This window comes from Ursus americanus, chromosome 5 (genome assembly GCF_024610735.1).
Source record: "Ursus americanus isolate L20-20 chromosome 5, mUrsAme1.1.p, whole genome shotgun sequence".
Taxonomy (NCBI): Eukaryota; Metazoa; Chordata; class Mammalia; order Carnivora; family Ursidae; genus Ursus; species Ursus americanus.
Genome location: NC_142131.1, coordinates 77853448 through 77877068, shown reverse-complemented (window position 1 = coordinate 77877068; position 23621 = coordinate 77853448). Strand labels below are relative to the sequence as shown.

The 23621-nt window shown below is 37.7% G+C and overlaps 1 protein-coding gene and 1 pseudogene across 2 annotated transcripts in view; one reads left to right on the top strand and one right to left on the bottom strand.

Annotated features, from left to right (window-relative positions):
* CNOT6 (CCR4-NOT transcription complex subunit 6) overlaps positions 1–23621 on the bottom strand; it is a 68826-nt gene that overhangs the window by 23548 nt on the left and 21657 nt on the right. For both annotated transcript variants that reach the window (XM_045795011.2, XM_045795010.2), the window contains exon 2: positions 23315–23428. In XM_045795011.2, coding sequence (XP_045650967.1) covers positions 23315–23426 — 112 coding nt within the window. In that variant the 5' untranslated portion in view covers positions 23427–23428. The remainder of the gene's footprint in view (positions 1–23314; positions 23429–23621) is intronic.
* Positions 1446–21066, top strand: LOC123790505 (factor in the germline alpha pseudogene; annotated as a pseudogene).

The following is a 23621-nucleotide window of genomic DNA, read 5'->3' as shown; positions in this document are numbered from 1 at the left end:
TCCAGTATTTACCAGGATTAATTTAGAATTATGCCAAAAAAATCAAATCCAGTATCTCAGAAGCTGTTCCTATCTACACTCTTGGAAACAAGAATTCTGCCTGAAAACAAAAGGTAAATAATACATTCTCAGCAAAGTTTTAAGACCAGTGTACCCAAGGGGTAATTGCATCAAGAATCATGTAACTAAAAAAAAAAAAAAAAAAAAAAAAAAAAAAGCCGTACTGAATAATCACAAGTAAAAATACTTGCCCAGAAATGTTAAAGCTATGAAGTCATAAATATATAATCAAACAGTAACACAGGATTCAGTAACTAAGAAAAGAATAATTTCTTTCAATGCAACATTAAATCAGTACTTTGATACATCTTAATAAGATGACAACCATTTCTACCAATCCATCTAAGAACTAAGAACTTTCCCCCAATCTCTTTAATGGTCCAGGATCTAGTCTAAGAAAGAATAAAACAAACAGATGTAATGGAAATACACTAGTCTTTAAGAACTGATTTTCTATTGGCTGAAAAAGCAATCTTGAGACTTCTAATCAAGATGGAGTAACAGGGACCAAATTTACCATCCTACCTAAACAACTACCATACCAGACAATATACATGAATCAACAAATTTCAGAAATCAGACATCAACTAGTGCAGAGGAGTGACCCCTGAAGGTCACAAACAAGGCAGGCCCTACAATTGTCTCAGCTTGTGGACAGCAGCACAGGCAGGGAATCCCACAGGCAGCACAGTGATCTCCCCCAAGTTCTGGAGACAGGGAAGCCAAGATGACTAGAATTTACAAAGACAGAGTACCAGAGAGGAGAGAGATGAGCAGAGAAGTCTGGAGATGGGAAAAGGTCCCCCCAAGTTTTCAGCTGAGTATTGATCAGTATAAAAATGTGAGAAATTGCCTGAGCCAGAGGAACACCCAAAAGGAGTAGAAACAACAATCCCCAGATTTACACAGAGCTAAGGCTAGATCGTGTTCCCAAATACCAGAGGAAAAGATCTCACAACTCAAGAGGTCCTGGACTTAGAAAATGAACCCTAGACTCAAGACCACTCTGGTCTCACCTAAGAAAGTTAAAGAGCAAGCCTCAAAAGAATTAAACTGTTTCTAACTGTATCCCCAAACAAAGCTCAATTCAGGTTATAGGAATACAAAAATACGCATCACCCAACAAGGCAAAATTCACAATATCTGGCACCCAATAAAAAATTACCAGGCATGCAATGGAGGAAAATAACAGCCCTAATGAAGAGAGAAAACAATCAAAACCAGTCCAGAAGAGATAATGATGATATAATCAGTAGACAGTTATTAGAAGCTACTGTAACTGTATTCTATATGGTCAGAAGCCAGAAGATACATGATAAGCACAGACATAAGCAGAGATACAAGATAGCATAGACACCCAAACTTAACTTCTAAAGTTAAACACCATGTCTAAAATGAAGGTACAGCAATAAAATTACCCAAAATGAAACAGAGAGAGAAAAATACTGAAAAAAGTCACATCCATGAATTCTTGGACAACTTAAAACAGCCTAATATATTTGTAATTGGAGTCCCCAAAACAAGTATGAGTTGGGGACAGAAAAAAAAAAATCTTAAGAAATAAACCTAGGGGCGCCTGGGTGGCACAGCGGTTAAGCGTCTGCCTTCGGCTCAGGGCGTGATCCTGGCGTTATGGGATCGAGCCCCACATCAGGCTCCTCCGCTATGAGCTTGCTTCTTCCTCTCCCACTCCCCCTGCTTGTGTTCCCTCTCTCGCTGGCTGTCTCCATCTCTGTCAAATAAATAAATAAAATCTTTAAAAAAAAAAAAAAAGAAATAAACCCAAAGACAACTACACATCCACATGCAAAAGAATAAAGTTAAACTCTTACCTCACACCATATACAAAAATTAACTCAAAAACTCTTGGAAGAAAACAGAGGCATTAATCTTCATGACCCGAGATTATGCAATGGTTTGCTAGATATGATATATTTATATAGCACAAGCAACAAAAAAATATGTTAAACTGTACTTCACCAAAATTAAAACCTTTTGTGCCTCAAAGAACACCATCAACAAAGTGAAAAGACACACCACAGAATAGGAGAAAATACTTGAAAATCATAAATTTATTAAGACATTTGTATCCAGAATATATAAAGAACTGATACAATTCAGTAAGAAAAGACAAATAATTCAATTTAAAAGTGGGCAAAGAACAAACGGGTACTTTTCCAAAAAAGATATACAAGTGGCCAACAAGCACCTGAAAAGATGTTCGGTATTGACAGCCATTGGGGAAAGGCAAATCAAAAAGAACAATGATACACCACTTCATACACACTAAGATGACTGTACTAAAAAAGACGATAACAAGTACTGCCAAGGAGTAGAGAAACTGGGACCTTCATACAATGCTGGTAGAAATATAAAGTAATGAAGCCACTTTGGAAAATTGTATGGCAGCTCCTCAAAAAGGTTAAACACAAGTTACCACCTCAGCCAGCAATTCATTCCTACGTATATACCCAAAAGAAAGGAAAACATGATTCTACACAAAAACTTACACATGAGTATTCACAGCAGAATTATTAAGAGTCAAAAAGCAGAAACAATTCAAATGCCCATCAACAGATTAATGGATAAATAAAATGTGGTTAATTCATACAACAATATAGGAAATAGTAACACATGCTAAAACATGTATAAACCTTAAAAACATTTTGCTAAATGGAAAAAGCTGGTGACCACATATTATAGGATTCCATTTATCTGAAATGTCCAGAATAGTAACAAATCCACCGAGACAGAAAAAAAGATCAATGCTTACCAAGGGCTGGCTAGCTGAGATGAAATGGAGAATGGCTGCTAATGTGTACAGGGTTTCTTTTGGAGACAATGAAAATGTCAAATTGATTGTGGTAATGGCTGCACAACTCTGTGAATATACAAAACCACTGAACGTGCATTTTAAGTGGGTGAATTATGTAAATTATATCTCAAGCTATTACCAAAAAGAAAAAAAAAAGATGATGATGAAGAGAGGCAGAAAATTTTCCACTTATGATGAAAACTATAAACCCAGACACAAAAAGCTCAATGAACCCCAAGTACCTGAAAACTCCAGGAAGAACAAGAAAGAAAACCACAGGAAGGCACATCTTCATCATTGGCTTAAAGCAAATAATAAAGAGAAAATCTTAAGAGCTGTAGAAGGAAAAATAATTACACAGAGAAACAAAGATAAAATGTCTGCAGACTTCTTCTTGTAAACAATATAAGAAAGAAGACGGCAGAACAAAATCTTTAATGTACTGAAAGAAAAAAAATCCTATGAACCTAGCAACCCAGCAAAAATATGAAGGCAAGTTACAAGATGAAAAGAGCTATGGAGATGGACGGTAGCACTGGTAGCATAACATTATAAATATACTTGATAAAAACCTTCCCACAAACAATATTCGAGAACCAGAGAGGCTCATTGGTGAACCGAACCAAACATTTAAGGAAGAACTAATAACAAGTCTACAGATTGATCCAGAAAACTGAAAACAAAAAGATACTTTCCAATTCATTCTATGAGGCCAACATCATTGATACCAAAACCAAATAAAATTAGTATAAAAAAACTACAAATCAAATCCTTCATGAGCCCAAATGCAAATTTTAATGAAATTCTAACAAATCAAATCCAACAATATATTAATAGGATAATGACCAAGTAAGATATGTGCCAGGAAATCGAAGGTTTGTTAAACACTTGGGAAAAAAATGTTTCAAAAAACTTTTCTTAGAAAAGAGAATCACCTACGTAGAAATAGAAAAGCTTCTGACAAAATCAACATTTAAAATCAGCACTTAATCAAATCATGAATTAAATTTTAAAAAAAGCTCTCTTAGTAAGCTAAGAATAAAACAAAACTTCTTCAATCTTAACAAAGGGCATCAATAAGAAGGTTAGTGACAAGGGAATGAATGCTTTCCTTCTAAGATCAGAAACAAAGCAAGATATGGCCGCTATCATCACTCCCACTCAAAATTATGCTGTAAGTTTTAGCCAATGCAATAACACAAGAAAAATTTTAAAATGTAAAGACAGAAGTCATGTTTATCTGCAAATGGCATAATCATCTATGTAAAATCCTAAGAATCTATAAAAATACTAATAAGTGAGTTTAGCAAGGTTGTAGAATAAAATATCAATATACAAAATATCTATTCTATCTTTATATACAGCAACACACAACCAGAAAATGATATTTAAAATAACATTTACAATAGAATCAAAATTATGAAACAGAGGCACATCTAACCCCCCAAAAATATGCAGGACCTGTGTACTAAAAACTATAAAACACCCTGAAAAAAATCAAAAAAGTCCTAAATAAGTAGAGAGAATACAGTGTTCACAGATCAGAAGATTCAATATCATTAAGATATTATATCTCCCTAAATTGGTTTATAGAGAGTCAACACAGTCACAATCGAAATGCCAGCATGTCTGAAACTGGCAAACTGATTCTAAAATTCACATGGAAATTCAGAGGCCTTAAAATTAAAAACAACTCTGAAAAAAGAACAAAGCTGGAAGACTAACACTACCTGATTTTAGGACTTATTATAAAAAGAACTCTCAAAACACAATAATTAAGAAAACAACCCAATTTTTTAAAGATTTTATTTATTTATTAGAGAGAAAGAGCATGTGAGAGAGAGTGAGAGAGAGCAAGGGCAGAGGGAGAGGGAGAAGCAGGCTCCCTGCTGAGCAAGGAGCCCGATCCCAGGATCCCTGGATTAGGACCTGAGCTGAAGGCAGATGCTTAACCAACTGAGCCACCCAGGTGCCCACAACCCAATTTTCAAAAACAGGTAAAACATTTGAACAGACACTTCACCAAAGATGACATACAGATGGCAAATAATCACATGAAAAAGATGCTCAACATCAGCATCGTTGGGGAAATGCAAATTAAAACCACAATTAGATACTACTACACACCCAGAAGAATGGCTAAAATTAAAAAGACTTGCCTTGCCAAGTGTTGGTGAGGATATGGATCAAAGATATCTAGTAGGAATGTAAAATGAGGAAAACTTTGCAAAAACAGTTTGAGTTTTTTAAAAAGTTAAACCTTAACTTCCTTACGATCAGATTCATTCTCAGGTATTTGCCTAAGAAAAATAATAGTTATACCCTCTACAAAGAATTGTACATAAAGGTAACCTTATTTATAATAGCCAAATACTAGAAATCATCCAAACATGTTCAACAAGTAAAAGGATAAACAAATGCTGGCATATCCAAATAATGGAATAGTAATAAAAAGAATGAACTATTAAAAACACAATTGCATGGATGAATATCAAAATAAGTAGAGAAGCTAGACCAAAAAGAAAAAAAAAGGACATATTGTATCACTTCCTTTATATAAAAATTCTATAAAATGTAAATCAATCTTGGTTAAAAAAAGCATAACAGTGACTGCCTGGGATTGGGGAAGGGGATGGAGAAATGAAGGAGGTAGGGAAAAGGAATTACAAATCTGGAGGAATGATTGATATGTTCCTTGAATGTGGTGATGGTTTCAAAGATGTACACACAGATCCAAATATAGCATCGCATCATTCACTCTGCATACATGCTGATTATTACACGTCAACTATACCTCAATACAGCTGTGTAATAAAATCGATCTTGATCTGAGACAGTGTCTTTCCTTAATAATTAGAATCCTGTAATAATTAGAATCTACGACCTAATTCTAATAATTAGAATTCCTGTAATAATTAGAATCTACGACCTATTTGTAAAACAAATTTATTTACTTCTCAGTTCATAAAACTAAAGCACACAGCTAATATTCAATATAAATACTTAAAACATCACAAATATTGATTGCATGTTTTGTATGTTTCATCCTCAAGACACCAATTAACAAAAAAAGGTAGAAGGGCTTGAGAAATGCATTTTTATACTTGAACTTAATAGGAAAGATACAAAATTCTCAATCAAGAAGGTAACCAGAAAGGAAACCAAGAAGTCTTGAAGAAGGAAAGCAGGGGAAAATCAAGTATAAGGAGTCATGTATAAATACATCAATCATACAGGGTTGAAGGGAGAGGGAAGACTCAGATCTCTACCATATACAGAAAAGTAAAACTGAAGTAAATTTCTAAATGCCAAAAACCAGAAAAGTAATGGAAGATAATTATTTCTAAACATAACTCAAAACCTAGAATCCAAAAATGAAAACACTGTCAGGTTTGAATTCATTTAAATTCAAAACCTCTATAATGTGGAGATGCCAACATGTATGGCAATCAAAGAGAGAACATTCATTTATTCAGTCAACTTTCAGTGACTGATGTGCTGGTGTGGGGACAGAATGGTAAATACAAAGTCCCTAAGCTCAGGATTTTTTACGTAAGTTCCATGATGAAAAATAAAACAAAAAGTAAAACAAAAACAGGAAAATGAACAGATAAGAACAGTAAATTATTCAAGAATAAACAAAGGATCAGTTATTTTTAAAATGTTGATTTCAGTAATAAAACATATGCAAATTTAAACAATAAAATAGTCATTTCTACTTAGGTAAATAGCAAAATAAGATTAGTATCCAGTATCCACAAGGCTAAGAAGGCTGACAGATGCACTCACTCATTATGGGAAAACTACCATTGTATTTTGAAACCAATCCTATAACAGCTACTAAAAGTTTAAATGTGACTATCCTTTGACCTATCACAATTCCTCAATTAGATAAATCTCTATTGGTGAAACTATGTAATCTAAGAAATTAAGGTCTCTAATTTTTGAGAGAGGTCAGTGAACAAAGGACAGTCACCTTTTGAAATTATAAGGTTATCTTTTTACTTCTCCATAAAATTGTACATTTTCATATGCACCCAAAAATTTGCATTCAATTTTAAGTAGCTTTGTGACTTGAGAAATGCTGGGATTATCCCGACCTAAATTAAGAGGTGTGTTTTGAGAAGTAATTCCATTCTAAAGTGTCCAGAATCCTTTACTGTTAAATACCAGGAGACAGGGGGAATCTAGTGTTCCCTGAAATCAGAGGGGCAATTAGCAAACACTAAAGGGACCAGGTGTAATTAACATACCTACGAAGAAATCAAAACTGTTACCTCCACATATGCAGATTTAGAAAAAACGAGGAAAAATCTTGACTGAATCTCTAAAACTGACATTTTAGAAGAAACAGCAACTACAGTTGATCTCCATTATTCCCAGACTGTATTTGTGAATTCTACTCCCTCATGTTGACTAGTAAACCCAAAAGCAGTTCCTGTAGCTGTCACTCATTCATTCACAAAAATGCAGAGTGGCAGAGATAGCAGTCACCCAACAGCTCCCAGATGAGGTCCAACAAGGCAGCATTCTGGCCTCTTGCTCCACCTTTCACAATGTGAACAACTGCCTTTTTCACTATTTAGTGCCACAGTTTTTGCATATTTGTGCTTTTTGTGGGTGATCTGGGGGTTTTAAATGGTCCCCAAGCATGATGCTGAAATGTTAAGCACAAGGCCGTGACGTGTCCAGTATCTTAGGTAAGCTTCCTTCAGGCATCAGTTACAGTGTCCACGTGTTCAAGGTTAATGAGCTGACGACATACATTAAATAAAATGTCTTTAAGCCTAACACAAGGGACACCCGGGTGGCTCAGTCAGTTAAGCGTCTGCCTTCCACTCAGGTCATGCATGATCCCAGGGTCCTGGGATCGAGTCCTACATGGGGCTCCTTGCTCAGCAGGGAGCCTACTTCTCCCTCTGCCTGCTGCTCCCCTTGCTTGTGCTCATTCACTCTGACAAATAAATAAAATCTTAAAAAAAATAAACCTAACACAAGCTTATGTACTGATCAGCTGATGAAAATGTTGTGGCCAGAGGTTCAAAGGAATCTAACCATGTATCCCCTGTGAGAGCAATGGTTCAGTCAGTATCTGCTAATCCCATGCTCCAGGAGACTACACAGAATATAACTACTGTGAAAACAAGACTCCACTGTAATTGGAAAAGATGGCTAGTTGACATTTTCCCCACTCACAACTCCTGATGAAGTTAACGACCAGGATTTTAGGCTCATAGCTAGGTGAAGTGCAACTTCGAAAAAGGAAGAAGACTGTGTTGTGAGAATGGCAAACAGGATTACCAGGGAGAAAAGGGCCCCGATTAAATTACATGAATTACAGGAAGGGCTAAAGAGAACAGTTGGCAGATCAAATACATTGATAGCGCTTAATTTAAACATAGTAAAGTTGACAGGAAAGGAAACATACTTAACACACCAAAGCATGTGAGTTAACAAATGGAAGTTTCAATCCATGAAGTAAAACACAACTGCAAAGGTACACTCATTAAACTCTGGTGGGAAGGAATTCCGGCCTTAAATGCAATGAAAGAATGCAGCTTGCTCAAATTAAACAGACCTAGCTTAAGTAAAATAAGGTTAGGCTGGAAGGTAAAAAGCCTAGAACCTGAGAATGGAAAGACTGAGGCACGTATTAGGGAAAAAACTAGAGAGAAAGGTGAGACTATCAGGTTTGATACCTAATGACTGCTGCGGTGTGACGCAGATGACCACAGGGACACACTCCCGTCAGGGGACGCCCAAGGCAGTCTGTGCTCTACTGCCAAGGAGTTCTACCGTTTAGTAACTGTTTGACATGACGAAAAGGAAATGTTTGTTGCAAAGCTCAGTGACTAACACCTAGCCAGTTATGCCTCTTACACTTTTCTAAAAAACTTAATTTTTTTAAAGACTTTAAGTAATCTCCACTTGAACTCACAACCCCAAGATCAAGAGTCACGTGCTCCACTGACTGATCCAGCCAGGCACCCAGTTAATAAATTTATTTTTTAAATGAACATGCTTTAAAGAGTTCAGCACTGTTTAAAAATACTAAAATTCCATCACCCAGTGTAACTACCATTACATCGCATTTGCGTTAATATAAAGAAACAGGAATCAAAGTGAGTTGAACTATACATGATTCTTTAATGTGATTTTAAAAAGAAAAAAGGGAAAAATGATTGAACTATAGACCTTCAAACTTTCTTTTTTTTGCTATAAAAGATTTTTCTATTTTCTAACTGATCTAAGGTTAAGAGAGATTCTAAAAACATTAAAGGTTAGAATCCTTACAGTTTTAACTGCATGTTTCGCTTTTGAACTTGATTCCCTACAATGAAAGAGAAATAGATCATCATTTTACACTTCTCCCATTCACTCATTGCGCAGTTTCTCATTAGCAAAAGTTCATATCATCTCCAAGGAAGACAAACAAATGGCCAATACACACATACAAGGATGCTCCATTTCCTGAGCCATCAGGGAAATGCTAATGAAAACCACAGTGAAATACTTCTTTTACCCCCACTAAGATGGCTCAATCAAAAAGACAGATGTAACAATTGATGCCAAGGAGTGGAGAAATGAGAACCCTCCTACAGGGCTGGTTTAGAATATAGAATGATGCAGAAACTTTGGAGAACAGTCTGGCAGTTACTCAAAAATTTAAGCATTTACCGTATGATGCATTTATTCCACTTCTAAGTATTCACCTGAGAGAAATGAAAAGGCCCACATAAAAACTTGTATACAACTGTTCAGAGCAGCATTATTCTTTAGAGCCAAAACATAGAAATAATCTGTGCTACTTTATTTATAACAAGAATTACACATCTGGGGGGCACCTGGGTGGCTCAGTCAGTTAAGCATCAGACTCTTGGTTTCAAATCCGGTCAGGATCTCAGGGTCCTGAGACTGAGCCCATGTTGGCCTTCCTGCTCAGCACGAAGTCTGCTTGTCCCTCTCTCTCCCCCCACCTGCACGCACACACTCCCTGTCTCTCTTCTTTCTCTCAAATAAATAAAATCTTAAAAAAAAAAAAAAAGAAGAAGAAAGAAAAAGAAAAGAATTATACATTTGGTCTTCACCTCTGTTTCCATGGAGCTCCTAAAACCCTCGGAATTTCCTAAGTGATTAAGCAGTAAAGTGTCTTTTGTTATCATAGGTGCACTTTCAAGGACACCAGTTTAACATTAAATGAGGTGACTTTTTTTAAAGCCCCCAGGAACGGGGGCTGGTTGCTAGGGAAGCCAAACAGGATAAGAGGGTTGCAACTTTCAGTCCCTACCAAGCCCCTTCTCCCACTCCCCCACAAAACCAGGGAGGAGAGAGGGGCAGGAGGTGAGACTAATCACCAGATTTAATCAACCGTGCCTAATGAAGCCTCTGAAGGAATCCCTCACCTACGGAGTTGTGCGCTTCCAAGATGAAGAATACAGGGAGCTATGGGGAGGCTGAGGGGGTCTAGAAAGAACATGGAAGTTTCTTGTCTGTTCCCTACACCTTGCCCTATGCATCTCTTGCAATTGGCTGTTCCTGAGTTTTTATCATAAACAAGTAATCTAGTAAGTAAACTCTTTTCCTGGTTCTGTGAGCCAATACTGCAAATGAAACCCAAGGAGGGGGTCCTGAGAACCTCTGGATTTATAGCTCCTCAGTCAGAAGCACAAGGTAACAACCTGGACTTGTGATTACCATCTGAAGTTGGGGGGGGGACAGTCTCATGGGACTGAACCCGTAACCTGTGGTACCTGACACTACAGTCAGAACTGAGATGGTGTCAGAGAATAACTTGATGTGTGGAGAACCCACACATCCGGTGTCTAAGTGAAGGACCGTAACAGAGCACTGAGAGGACAGGAAACACACGGGAGTGTGCCTTTCCACAGATAAATAAATGGGATGATACCCGCAAACAGGGTATTATTCAGCCACTCAAAGGAATGAGGTACTGACACGTGCTACAACATTATGCGAATGAAGAAGGCAGTCACAAATGTGATATGACTCCACGTATACAAAATGTTCACAACAGGCAAATCTATAAATGCAGAAAATAAATTACTGGTTACTTAGGGCTAGGGGATGGGAGGGAAATGGGAGGCGACTGCTAATAAGTACAGGGTTTCTTCTGAGGTGCTAAGTGGTTTCAAAGTGACTGTGGTAATGGATGCACAACTCTGAATAAACTAAAACCCCCGAACTGTGCACTTTACTGAGTGAATTGTAGGATATGTGAATTATATCTCAGTAAGACTGTTACATTAAAAAAAATTATAGCGTAACAGAACAAACAAAATTACATACAGACAACAATAATTTGTATGTATACAATAGTCAGATGAAAAAAATAATAGAAGACCCTATTTATAATAAGAACCAGAAGGTAAAATACCTACGAATAAATCTAATAAGAAGTACATTAGACTTAAGGATACAAAAAGAACAAACAGAGAGACTTCTATAAATCATCCTAATTTATAAAATAACATGATCGTGATAAAAATGCCAGGACTAGATAAGTTGATTCTAAATGTCATTATTAAAAAAAAAAAAATAGCCAAGTATCATCTGTCAAAATTATATACATTGACCTACAGATGTATTAGGAGAGATGCAAACCAATCTACAAGGTTATTCACTGTAGCTTGTCACAGACTGACCATCACTATAGTACTAATTAAATTACAGAGGCAGAAATATGGTTACAGGAGAGCTGTCTATATCCTTATTTAGAAATCTCGCCACAATACTACTGTATTGTGAATACTACACATGAAAAAAAGCACAGTGCAGAAATATGTATATAATATATTCTCTTTTGAATTAAAAATGAGGTGTGGAATAAGAATCTATATTTCTATATGCATGGATGGAGTCCAGAGGAATGCAGAAGAAAGTACTAACCCTGTGTGTGAATGCATGTGTGCATGCTGGGAGGTGTAATGGGCGGGGGTCGGGGGATGAAGGGAGACCTCTACTGTATGCTTTTTTAGGTTCTCCAGGTCCCCTCTTCCTGAGATGCGCTTAACTCCACTTTCCCCTGGCTAATATCATTAACTCAGTAGTCTGCTAGCTATTCTAGGATGCTTTCCCTGATCCTGCCAGGCTGGCTAAGATCATCTTAAAGAAAAGATAACAGGTCAGGCTTTTTTGTCCTGTATTGATCATGGTTTTACAATTCTCTTCTTGTGGGACTCTTCTGCTACAGCCTACAATCTTATGTCCCATCACCTACCACATCAGAAGTTTCAGAATAAATGAGTGAATAACATGTAAGTGATTTCCAGTAATAAGTGATGGCCTCAAAACTCCTATTCCAGATATCCTGCCTCCACCTGAGTTTCCCTCCCCTCCTGTTTACCTGTCCCCACTCTGAACTTCCCTAAAGCAGACACCAGGGTCACTCAGAGGGCAGAGAGCTATATGAGCTGATAACATATTGAAAGCTGCTTGACTCTGGAGTGACACTTACCAAAAGTTACACTCATCAAAAATAGCTAAATGTAATATTCTCTTTAAAAAAATCAGAAGAACGTGATCCAGAATTTGAGAAAGAGTGTCTGCCACTCTTCCATGGAAAAATATGAATAGAGTTTACTCAAACTAAACTAAACTCACACTCAACTGAAGCCTTCAAAAGGTCAGAAAATGTCACAAACTAGAAAAGGCTAATGTGTGGCCCTATAGCTAAGGCACCCGATTCCAATATCATTTAAGGACTACCGAGGAGGCCTGCCACCCTCCGCCAGGGACGCGGCACCTGCACCTGCTCTTCTGGGTGCCCTGCAGGCCGAGGTGCTGGAGGCCATGCTGCGGGAACAGTTCGGGCCACTGCCCCAGCTGGTCGCCATCCGCCAGCTCCAGTGGCTGCCCTCGGGCGGCTACTCTGCTACCGAGGACGGACCTCCAATTGCTGCTGGAGCAGGGTGCGTGGCCAACAGCAAGGAGCGCGAGCAGATAAAAAAATCTCAACCTTGGTTTTGCCAAACTGAAGACACTTGTGCCACTTCTTCCCCAAAGCAGGAAACCTAGCAAAGCTGATATCCTTCAAGGTGCAAATGAACACATACAGGTTCTCAGTGATGTTTTCAGAGAAGCCAAAGACTCGGAGACACAAAATCCAGATCACCAAACTACAACAACAATACTTCTGAACCACACACACCCTTGGCTGGAAACCTATCGAGAAACATCGCCCAGCATGCCAGCTGTACTGTGGGCTTGAAGAATGAGGAGGAAAGGTCCGGGGCAGATGGTGGCAGTGGTGAGTCAGCACACACTTGTCACCAGTGCGTGATGTCTACGACTGGAGTTATCTCCCCAACCAATAGTCTGGACAGATTCCTAAAAGTGGAAGTCCTCAGTCACAGGCTCCCCCAAGTACGAAAAGTGAAAAGGCCAGCCCAGGGCTATCTTCTAGAGATAAATATATGCAGTCCTGAAAATTAAAAAAAGACTACCAAGGAGTCCAGACCCAAGCACCCTTTCCCTGGAAGGCTCCTGAGTGTGGCTCTGGTTAGTATGTTTTCCCTAGCCCACACTGCCAGCTCACGGGCCTTGAACGAGGAGTTGTTGTGGGCTACGGATGTACCTCAAGAGCAGGGAACGACAATGCTGCCACCACACAACGGAAGCACAGGAAGAGAAACATGAAAATTGTTTGGTATCTGCAGATTCTTTAGGCAGAATTTAAAAATGTGTATGCATCTGAATTTCAGCTTCCTGTAACAATAGAATAATTTGTTGTTGACCCATCATCCTCCTCCTAGATGAAAATAGGGTACAAAATACAAAAATGAATTTGAAAGCACTGGAGAACTACGAAGACAGCAAAGAAATGAGAGATAACTCAGAAGAGAAGCAAAGAGAAGAAGTAGGCAGGACAGATCCCACACTACCTTTGGCAAAATATGGAGAATCATAAGCAGCAAAGGCAAATAAATGAGGCGAAAGCAGAGAGGGTGAGGAGCTAAGCAAAGCAGGATTCTGTACTGCAGAATCCCTCTTCCACCACTGGGGAAACAACACAGGAATTCAGGAAACACCAAGGAAAAAGCCTCTGCTAAGCCACCAAGATTCCAGTTAAGACCTACTAATGGAATAAGTGTGACCTGCACTAAGCCAACCCACTCAACACCACACTCAACTGAGATGAATTCCTGATTAGATTATAGGCAGCTGCTCCTACCACAACTGCCTGCTGAGAACAAAAGCAAATCCACTCCAGAAGAAGAAAACACCATCCAGACAGACCATCAAATTATTCTGCCATTTCCTATCATTTCCAGCATTCAATGAAACTTACCAAAGGATTAAAAACCAAAAGAAGAAGAGAAAGAATAAAACAGAACTCCCAGGAGATTCAGATACTGGAGTTAAGAAACACAATCTTTAAAAAAAACTATGATGGACTTACACTTTAAACAAAGATAGAGTGACACAGACTGGATTTACCTTCCCACGTAAAACAACTAAAAACCAAACAAATATATGAAAAACAGAGTTTCAGACATTACACACCAGGCAGCACAGGACAACAATCATTGACAGATGGGAAACAAACAATGTGAGCCTTTGAGACTGTTCTGCCTGGACAGTTTCCTCAGAGTAGTGCAGGGGGATGGAACCAGGTGGAGTCTGGCAGTCCATGCAAACTGAGATGAAGCTGGCAGTCCAGAGGCGCCACGGTGGCTAGAGTTCACAGGGCTTAGTGCCAAAGAGGAGAGCGAGCCACACAGATAAAACGCTCTAAAGATCTGAGGACCGTCCTGAGTCTTCGGCTGAGTACCGATAAGCAAATGCATGTGAAGAAAATCTGAGGCCAGAGATGGGGGAGTGAGGACAAACTGAAAAAGCAAAGGGAACAATTCCACCAGACAGAAAATTTCCTAACTCAGAGAATTTAGAGAGGTGGTACTTAAAAGCAAACCTTGAGAGAATCAAACTGTTTCCAAATAATTTAACTGCATCCCACAACAAAGCTCAGAAGTATTTATAGGAGTATAAAAACATCTAGCACCTAAAAAAGTAAAATTCACAATGCACTGTATCTAATAAAAAATTACCAGGCATGCAAAAAGAGAGAAAAAGAGAAATGGGTAGGGGGAGTAGAAAGGAATCAAAGCAATCCAGAAATGATAAAGATAGAATTAGCAAATAAGGTCATTAAAAGTTATTATAACTGTGTTACATACCCTCAAAAAGGCAGAGACAAAATGTTAAGTAAAAGCACGGAAGATTAAAAAAAAAAACCACTCTAAGACTCAAGTTATGAAAAATACACTATACTGAATGAAATTAACAGCAAACTAGATACTGTAAAAAAAAGATTAATGAAACTGAAGATACAGCAATAAAAACTGTCCAAAAGGGGGTGGGAGGAAAGGGAATAAATTAAACAGAGGATTTGTGAGCTGTGGGACAACTTCAAGATACAAGTAACTGTACTCCAAAAAAGGTGGGTGGGGGAAGGGAGAACATAAAAAATTATTTGAAGAGTGACCTAAACTTTTGCAAATTTCATGACAACTATAAACCTACAGATTCAAGAGCTTCAACAAAACCAAAGCACAAGAAGGAAAAAAAAGACACCAAGGTACATCATCATCGCATTGCTTAAAACCAGTAATAAAGAAAAAGTCTTAAAGCAGCCAGAGAAAGGACATACATTAAAAAAAAAAAAAAAAACTAGGATAAGAACAACAGGAAACTTCTCATCAAAAACAATGCAAGTAAGAAGATGGTAGAACAGGATCTTTAAAGTACTGAAAGATGAAAACTGTCAACCTAGAACTCTATACCCAGAAAAAAATCTTGCAAAAAAATACAGCAAGTAAGACTTTTTCAAACATGAAACATGAATTAAAAAATCACTAACAGACTTCCAATACAGGAAATATTATGGGAAGTCCTTCAATGGGAAGAAAAAGGATAACAGAAACTTGCCTATACACAAAGGAATGAAGAACACTGGAAACAGTAAGTACGTGGGTAAATAAAAACAACTTTTCCTAATACTTCACCCTTTAAAGGAAAAATAACAATACAGTGTGAGATTTAGAACATGTATAAGGAGGAGCGCCTGGGTGGCTCAGCAGTTAAGCATCTGCCTTTGGCTCAGGTCATGATCCCAGGGTCCTGGGATCGAGCTCCACATTGGGCTCCCTGCTTTGCGGGGAGCCTACTTCTCCCTCTCCCTCTGCTGCTCTGCCTACTTGTGCTCTCTCTCTGTCTGTCAAATGAATAAATAAAATCTTTGAAAAAAACAAAAAAAGAGAACATGTATAAGGAAAATATATGACAGCAATGACACAAACATCAGGAGAAAAGAAACAGAAGTAGATTGTTGTTAAGACTCTTACACAAAATATGAAGTAATATCATATTCTTGATACACTTTATATTATAAACCCTAAAGCAACCGTTATTAAATGAATTATAGCTTCTTAGTCAACAAAGGAGATAAAATGCAATTTCACCAAAAATACCTAGTTAATCCAAAAGGGGAAAAAAGAAGAGAAAAGGCAACAAAAAGCAGACAGGAAAATTGAAGATAAATTACATGACAACATATTTAAACCCAACTACCGGAACTAAGAAGAGAGAATCCAGGTAGTGTCCATTGGAAGCACCCATCTGAAAACATCGCTGCAACCAGGAGGAGCTCAGTGCAGTGTCCACAGTAAGTGTGAAAGCAGGAATTCCACAAACTGATCAGCCAAGGTCCCTCACTGGGGGGGGGGGGACCTCCAAAAAAAACAATTAAAATTTAGTGAGAAAGGCATAAAAAAGATGAAGGGGAAAAAAAGGTCCGAATAAAAATGAGAGAAGGGAACACAATCAGAAAGTTTCAATGCAAAAACCAGAAGAGGGAGCTCTGAAGTTAGAAACACAATCCTGAATCACACCTTCAGGAACTTCGGAAAAACTAAGATTAAATAAAAATGAACAGAAAAGCTATATGCTCAAATCTCATAAGTTATTAAGTATTTTTTAAAAGTTACCAAAATATGGGGCCCCTAGGTGGCTCAATCAAAATGTCTGACTCTTGGTTTCGGTTCAGGTCGTGATCTCAGGGTCATGAGATCCAGCCCCAGAGTTGGGCTCTGTACTTAGCTTGAGATTCTCTCTCTGCCCCTACCCCCCCATGTGTGTGCTCTCGAACCCATGCGCATGTGCTCACTCTCTCTCCAAAAGTAAATAAATATTTTTTAAAAAGTTACCATAATAACTCCCTACAGACAAGGAAAGCATACCACAAACATGCCCCCAAAACTACGACTTACAATTTCAAACTGAGCTAAAAGTTTGGCATTAAGAAAATGATAAAAGCAATAAAAGAACATAAATAAGAATTAGAAAAACTCAGTAAAGGAAAACTAAACTACCAAGAACTTAATAATGAATAACCACAAAAGCGGAATGCTTTAAAAAAGACGTTTTTAAAACTCACAAATAAATGAAGAACTACAGATTTAGCCATAATAAGATAAGAAGATAACACAGAAGAAAATCTATGATTTAGCTCTGCAATGACTTTTTAGATATAACAACAAAAGCACAACCCATGAAAGCAATAATAAGCCAGACTTCATTGGAATTAATAACTTCTGCTCTGTGAAAGACACTGTCAAGGGAATAAGAGAGGCCACAGACTAGGAGAAAACACAAAGACCTATCTGGTGAAGAACTGTCATCCAAAATATACAAAGAACTCTTAAAATTCAACAATAAGAAAACAATCCAATTTAAAAATGGGAAAAGATGTGGACACCTCACCCAAGTAAACAGGCAGATAGTATACAAGCATATGAAAAGATGCTCCTAATCACACGTCATCAGGGAAATGAAAATTAAAATAACAAGGAGATACCACTACACATACCATTTAGAATGGTCAAAATCCCAAACACCAACAACATCAAACGCTGGGAAGGACGCAGAGCAACAAGTCTCATTCACTGCTAGCGGAAATGCAAAATGATACAGACATTTTAGAAGAGTTTAGTGGTTTCTTACAAAACTAAACATATTCTTACCATATGATCCAGCAATCGCACTCCTTAGCATTTACCCAAAGGAACTGAAAGCTTACATCCACACAAAAACCTGCACATGGATGTTTATAGCAGTTTTATTCATAACTGCCAAAACTTGGAAGCAACAAAGATGTGCTTCAGTAGATGAATGGATAAATAAACTGCAGTACATCCAGACAATGGAGTATTATTTAGCACTAAAAAGAAATGAAGTATCAAGCCATGGGAAGACATGGAAGAACTTAAATGCACATTACTAAGTGAAAGAAGTCAATCTATAAGGCTACATACTATATGATTCCAACTATGTGACATTCTGGAAAAGGCAAAACTATGAAAATGGTATAAAAAAAAAAAAATTCACTGGCTGCCAGGGGTTCAGGGAGAGCTTGGAAGGAGGACAAAATGGCAGAGCACAGAGGACTTTTAGGGCAGTGAAAATACTATGATTTATAATGGTGGATATACGTCATTACGTATTTGTCTAGACCCATAAAACGTACAACACCAAGAGTGAACCCTAATGTAAAGTATGGACTTTGGATGATAATGTGTCAGTCAATGTAGGTTCATCGATTGTAACAAACGCACCATTCTGGTAGAGGACATTGAAAGAGGGGGGAGTCATGCATAATACTGTGTCACAGTTGCTATGTACCTAAAACAGCTCTAAAAAATGAAGTCATTTTAGGGCTGCCTGGGTGGCATCCAACTCTTGACCTCAGCTCAGGTCATAATCTCAGGGTTCTGGGATGGAGCCCCACATGGGGTTCTATGCCCAGCAGGGCATCTACTTTTCCTTCTGCCCCTCCCCCCACTTGTGAGAGTGCACGCGTGCTCTCTCTCTCACTCTCAAATAAAATCTTAAAAAAAGAAAAAAAAAGGTGCATGGGAAAGTTTTTTGGGGGTGAAGAAACTCATACTGTAACTGTGGTGGTGGTTACACAACTGTGTGTATTTATAAAAGAACTGTACAACAGTAAAGTGTTGTGAGTTTTACCGCATTTTATTTTTATTTTCCTGTAAACTATACCTTAATTTTTTTTTTTTTTAGCTTTAAAAATGATTTAAGAGAGGGACGCCTGGGTGGCTCAGCCGGTGAAGCATCTGCCTTCAGCTCAGGTCATGATCCCGGAGTCCCGGTACTGAGCCCCACAACGGGCTCTCTGCTCAGTGGAGAGTCTGCTTCTTCCTCTCTCTCTCTGCCCCTCACCCCACTCGAGTCTGCTTCTCCCTCTGCTCCTTACCCCACTTGTGCTCGCTCTCAAAAAATAAATAAAATCTTTTAAAAAAATGATTCAAGAGACATATATGCAAATTCAGAGACTAAATCTCTGAAAGAACACAAAGGAATCAGAATACTGAATGTTATTATCCACACTGTCCTGAAATTAAAAGAAAAAAAATTCAAACTACACATGTACACATTTTTCTTAATATACTGTACCTGAGAATATCAAGGTAGAATAAAACCGCCAGTAAAATTAATGATTTAAAAAAAAAAAATCCTTTGGGCATCTAGGCAAAAAGAACAACTAATTAATAGATGAAAGAAAATTAGACTGTCATCAAAGCCTATCACAAAATTGAAATATTTCAGGAAAGAATGTAAGCCACTGATTTTACATTCAGCCAAACTGACATTCAAATATAAAGGATACAAACTGTTATCAACATGCAAGAAATTCAGAGAATATTGCTCCCATGAGTCCTTCCTGAGGAAACATCTAGAGAATAAGATTCCAGAAAACCAAAATAATTAGAGATAAATGAACTAGTGGGAGGCACTGAATATACACTTACTTAGAAAACAAAGTCCAAATGGGGACTGTATGCAGGTTAAATGGGAAGCCTGACAGTATGTAATGACTACATACTCTCACAATATAGAGTACAACTATTTAATGGGAGTGGGGTGGGGAATGGGGAATGGGAATAATATTCTAAGCAGTTCTACCTGCTTTCAGTACTCATAGTAGTGGTAGTGTTTTTAGTACTGTTATTCTGAGACTGCAATGTAATATGGGATAAACCAAATAAGTAATTACAGGATATTCAAATTCTATCATCCCATGTCCCTGAGAACTAGGACACTCGGTATTAAAGGAGACACACATGTAATTATAGAAAAGTTAACTAAAAATCCCTGCTATTCTAAATCTGAATCAAAAGTATCAGTATACTTTTATATTTTACCTGTACATATACAATTATATTTTATATATTTAAAAATATTTTATACTAAGCATGTATATTTATCACAAAAATATAATCCTTCCATCATAAATATGTATGACTCCCTTTCTCTCTCTCTCTCTCTATATATATATATATGTGATGAAAAGATATAATATGTATAGTCCTATTTCCTAGCTCTGTCCAGTGGAAAGATCTAGAAACGATGACGAACCCAATAGCAACAAGCATTCCTAGCAACGGATATTTTGGTCTTAAAATACGATTTCCAACTAAAAAAAAAAACCAAACAAACAGATTTCTTGGAAAAAATTACATATTCCAGGTTTGAGGCAGGAAATACACAAGATGAGTCAAGAAAATCTTGCTGTACCAGACTGCAAGGAAACCACCAAAGACAATTGTATTAAAAACTCAGAAATCATTTAAGAAGCTCTCCCATTAGTCAACAACAGGACAATTTAAGCACCACAATAGAAGTAATAATTAGAATTCATGACGTACATCTGAAACCCAAAAGTTCAGACACAGTAGTTACTGATGACACTTTAAAAAACCTAATTAGTCACCCTCAAAGGATGATGGTTTATATTGAAAACTAGTAAATAAAAGGAAATAAACAAATGTTCTTTTCTGCCTTCCCTATATAACCTGTACACTGGGTAATCAATCAGTAAATAAGGAAAAACATCTCTTTATGGATGTAGCTCACTTAATGAAAAACAATGACAGGATCAGAATATCACTATTTTGCACCCTGAAGGAATTAATGGCTCTAGGGACTGAACATCAGTAGAAAAGATGACCTTCAGACTTTACGTGCTGTCTGAAGACAAAGCACAGCACCACCCTGAGTCCTGCCGGGGGGTTAAATATGAGCCTGATCAAGCCTCTGCATCCAGATGCCCATTTGCAGGGGATGAAAAACATGCTGAAGTGCACGAGTCTCAGTAAGCAAAACAGAGACTGTGGGGACACAAGTCAAACCACCCAAGTTCAACACAGAGGGGGAACCTGTAAATTAAAACATACTAAATAAAAACGGGGTAGGGGACTAAACTATAATGCTTGGATATACAAAATTTGGTATTAAAGCTCAATGGAAGGGCCTCTGGGGTAGATGAAAAAGTTCTAATTCTTGACCTGGATAGTGGTTTTACAAAGCTTTTGGCCTTATAACAATTCATTAATAGATTTGTCTGTGTGGTTTTACGTGTTTCATTTTACAATGGGAAAAAAAAAAAGCTTTCTTTAAAAAGCAAATGATCAGTAGTCATTTGACTTATCTGGTTACCTCCAAATGGCAAAAGGAACTCACCACCCATTCACCACCCTGAAACAGAGGAGTGCATGAGGTAACTGTGGGTCTAGAATTCAATGACCTCAGATCCCTAGAACTTTGCATCATAGATCTTAAGGAACTGGTGCTAAAGCATATATATGAACTGTCTTTGCATGAACTGAAGTCAGTCTTGACAATTTCTACACATAGAAGCGTATGTATTAAAGACTGGCTAAGACAAATAAACTGACCTTCCTGATAGTGGCTTTATTACATCCTGTTCCGCAGACTACTTCAATCAACAGTTGATCCTCCATGATACTTCCTTCCTACCTTGTATACAGATTTCTTCCCAAAGCTCATCTGCAAGGACTTCCCAACAAGAGGTAGAGGGAGGAAAGAGTAGAGGAGAATGCCCTTAACCTCAGAGATATCATCTCACTAAGTGAGTACTCTCTAAGCTTATCCTGACATTGTAAAAAAAAAAAAAAAAAAAAAAAAAGGAAACTTCCCTACAAGCAAAGGACATACAATTTAAAAACTGCTAATACAGGGTAAAAAAAGAGAAAAATACAATTAAATACCAATCCTGAAGAAATTAAAAGGGGAAAGCAGGAATGGGTGACTGCCTAAGCTTTGAAGGTAACTGGTAAATCAGACAGCGTATTTCCCTTTGGGCTACCCTGACCCAGAAAGTCAAATCTGACAAGAGAGGGGAAAAAAGAAAAATTTTACTCTACCACACCTACTCTATGAAACTGAACTCAACTTAATTATCACCTTAATTGAGAGGGAAACCAGGAGAGACTAATGTGGGTACCCAGGGAGAGTGTTTAGGTTTACTGAATAGGTTAACCAGAAATTTTGAGCTGACAAGGAAGAATATTACTATTATTACTTCCTTTTTTTGCTTCCTGTAAATACTTTTCTACCTAGACTGGCATCTATATTTTGTCTATTAGTTATTTATACTGGTATACTCTGTTTTTCTCACTCCCTAATATGCATAAGCTCCAGGATGACAGGGACTGTGTTTTTTTTCCCATCTATCTATCTTCCATATACCTAGTACAGCACCTGGCAAAATGTTTTACACATAGCATATGCTCAGTATGTTTGCTGCATTAAATTAAAAAAAAAAAAAAGAAAGAAAATCCAGGACCGCCAGGAAAAAGAAGAGAAAACTTTTCATTATTTCAGAAGGCAAAAATCAAGACAGATTGGAATATAAGTATGGGGAGGCCTATCAGGCCAACATTAACACAAAACGTCTTTAGCACTGGCTGCCTTGAGAGGTAACAATGTCCTATCACCACCTCTGAAGTATTAAAAAAAGAGGCTGCATGCCCACTGGCAGGGATTATGGGGATATCTCTGGAGGCTCATCTATTTCTCTATGTCTAGACCGCATTAAGGTAGAAGGGAACTTTGAGATCTGCTTTAAATTCTCTTAAGATTTTGTGTTTCTGAATAAGGCCATCCTTGTGGACTCAGACTGAAAAACAAATAAAGAAAATAAGGAGAAACAAATCTATCACATAACCTATACGAGGACAGGCATTTCCCACCCCACTGGAAATCTGGTATTTGATAATACAAAAGCTCAAGCCTACTTTACCAAAAAATTACGTATCAGAACAAACCTCTGTGACTAGGCATCTCACATGTGTTATTCTCATTTCATCCTTGTTATTACCCCCCAACACACTTTATAAAAGGGCACAGATACTTAGAGAATAAGCAATGAATGGGTTTTGAACTGTGACTGAAACCATGTTCCTTGCACTGAACCTTCCCACCCTAAGATAAATTAGCACTGGTAAAATACAGCATTGCCACTTTTGTGTATTGGCATTAGAAAACTTAATTTTCTACCATATCTTGATTTCCATACCATAAATGTATGCATGCAAGTCTTACCACTTATTTCAAGCTCTGCCCAATGTGATTTCTTTCCATTTGCTGCTTCCTCAGAGGACATAATTGTGTACATCCTCCTAGGGTCAGGGGGCTCGTATTTTTCTTTGGGCATGCCTGTTGAATTAAAAAAAACCAATCAGTATTCTGAAGAACCAAATAACTGAAAACAACAACATCTTTTTTAAAAGTAAACACCCGTATTATGATCTCTAAATACCATTTCCCAATAAAAAGAACTAGGTGCTTCTTGGAGAAATGGAGGATTTCAGGTCCAGGATCAGAAAAGTACAAAACAGGGATGGATGCT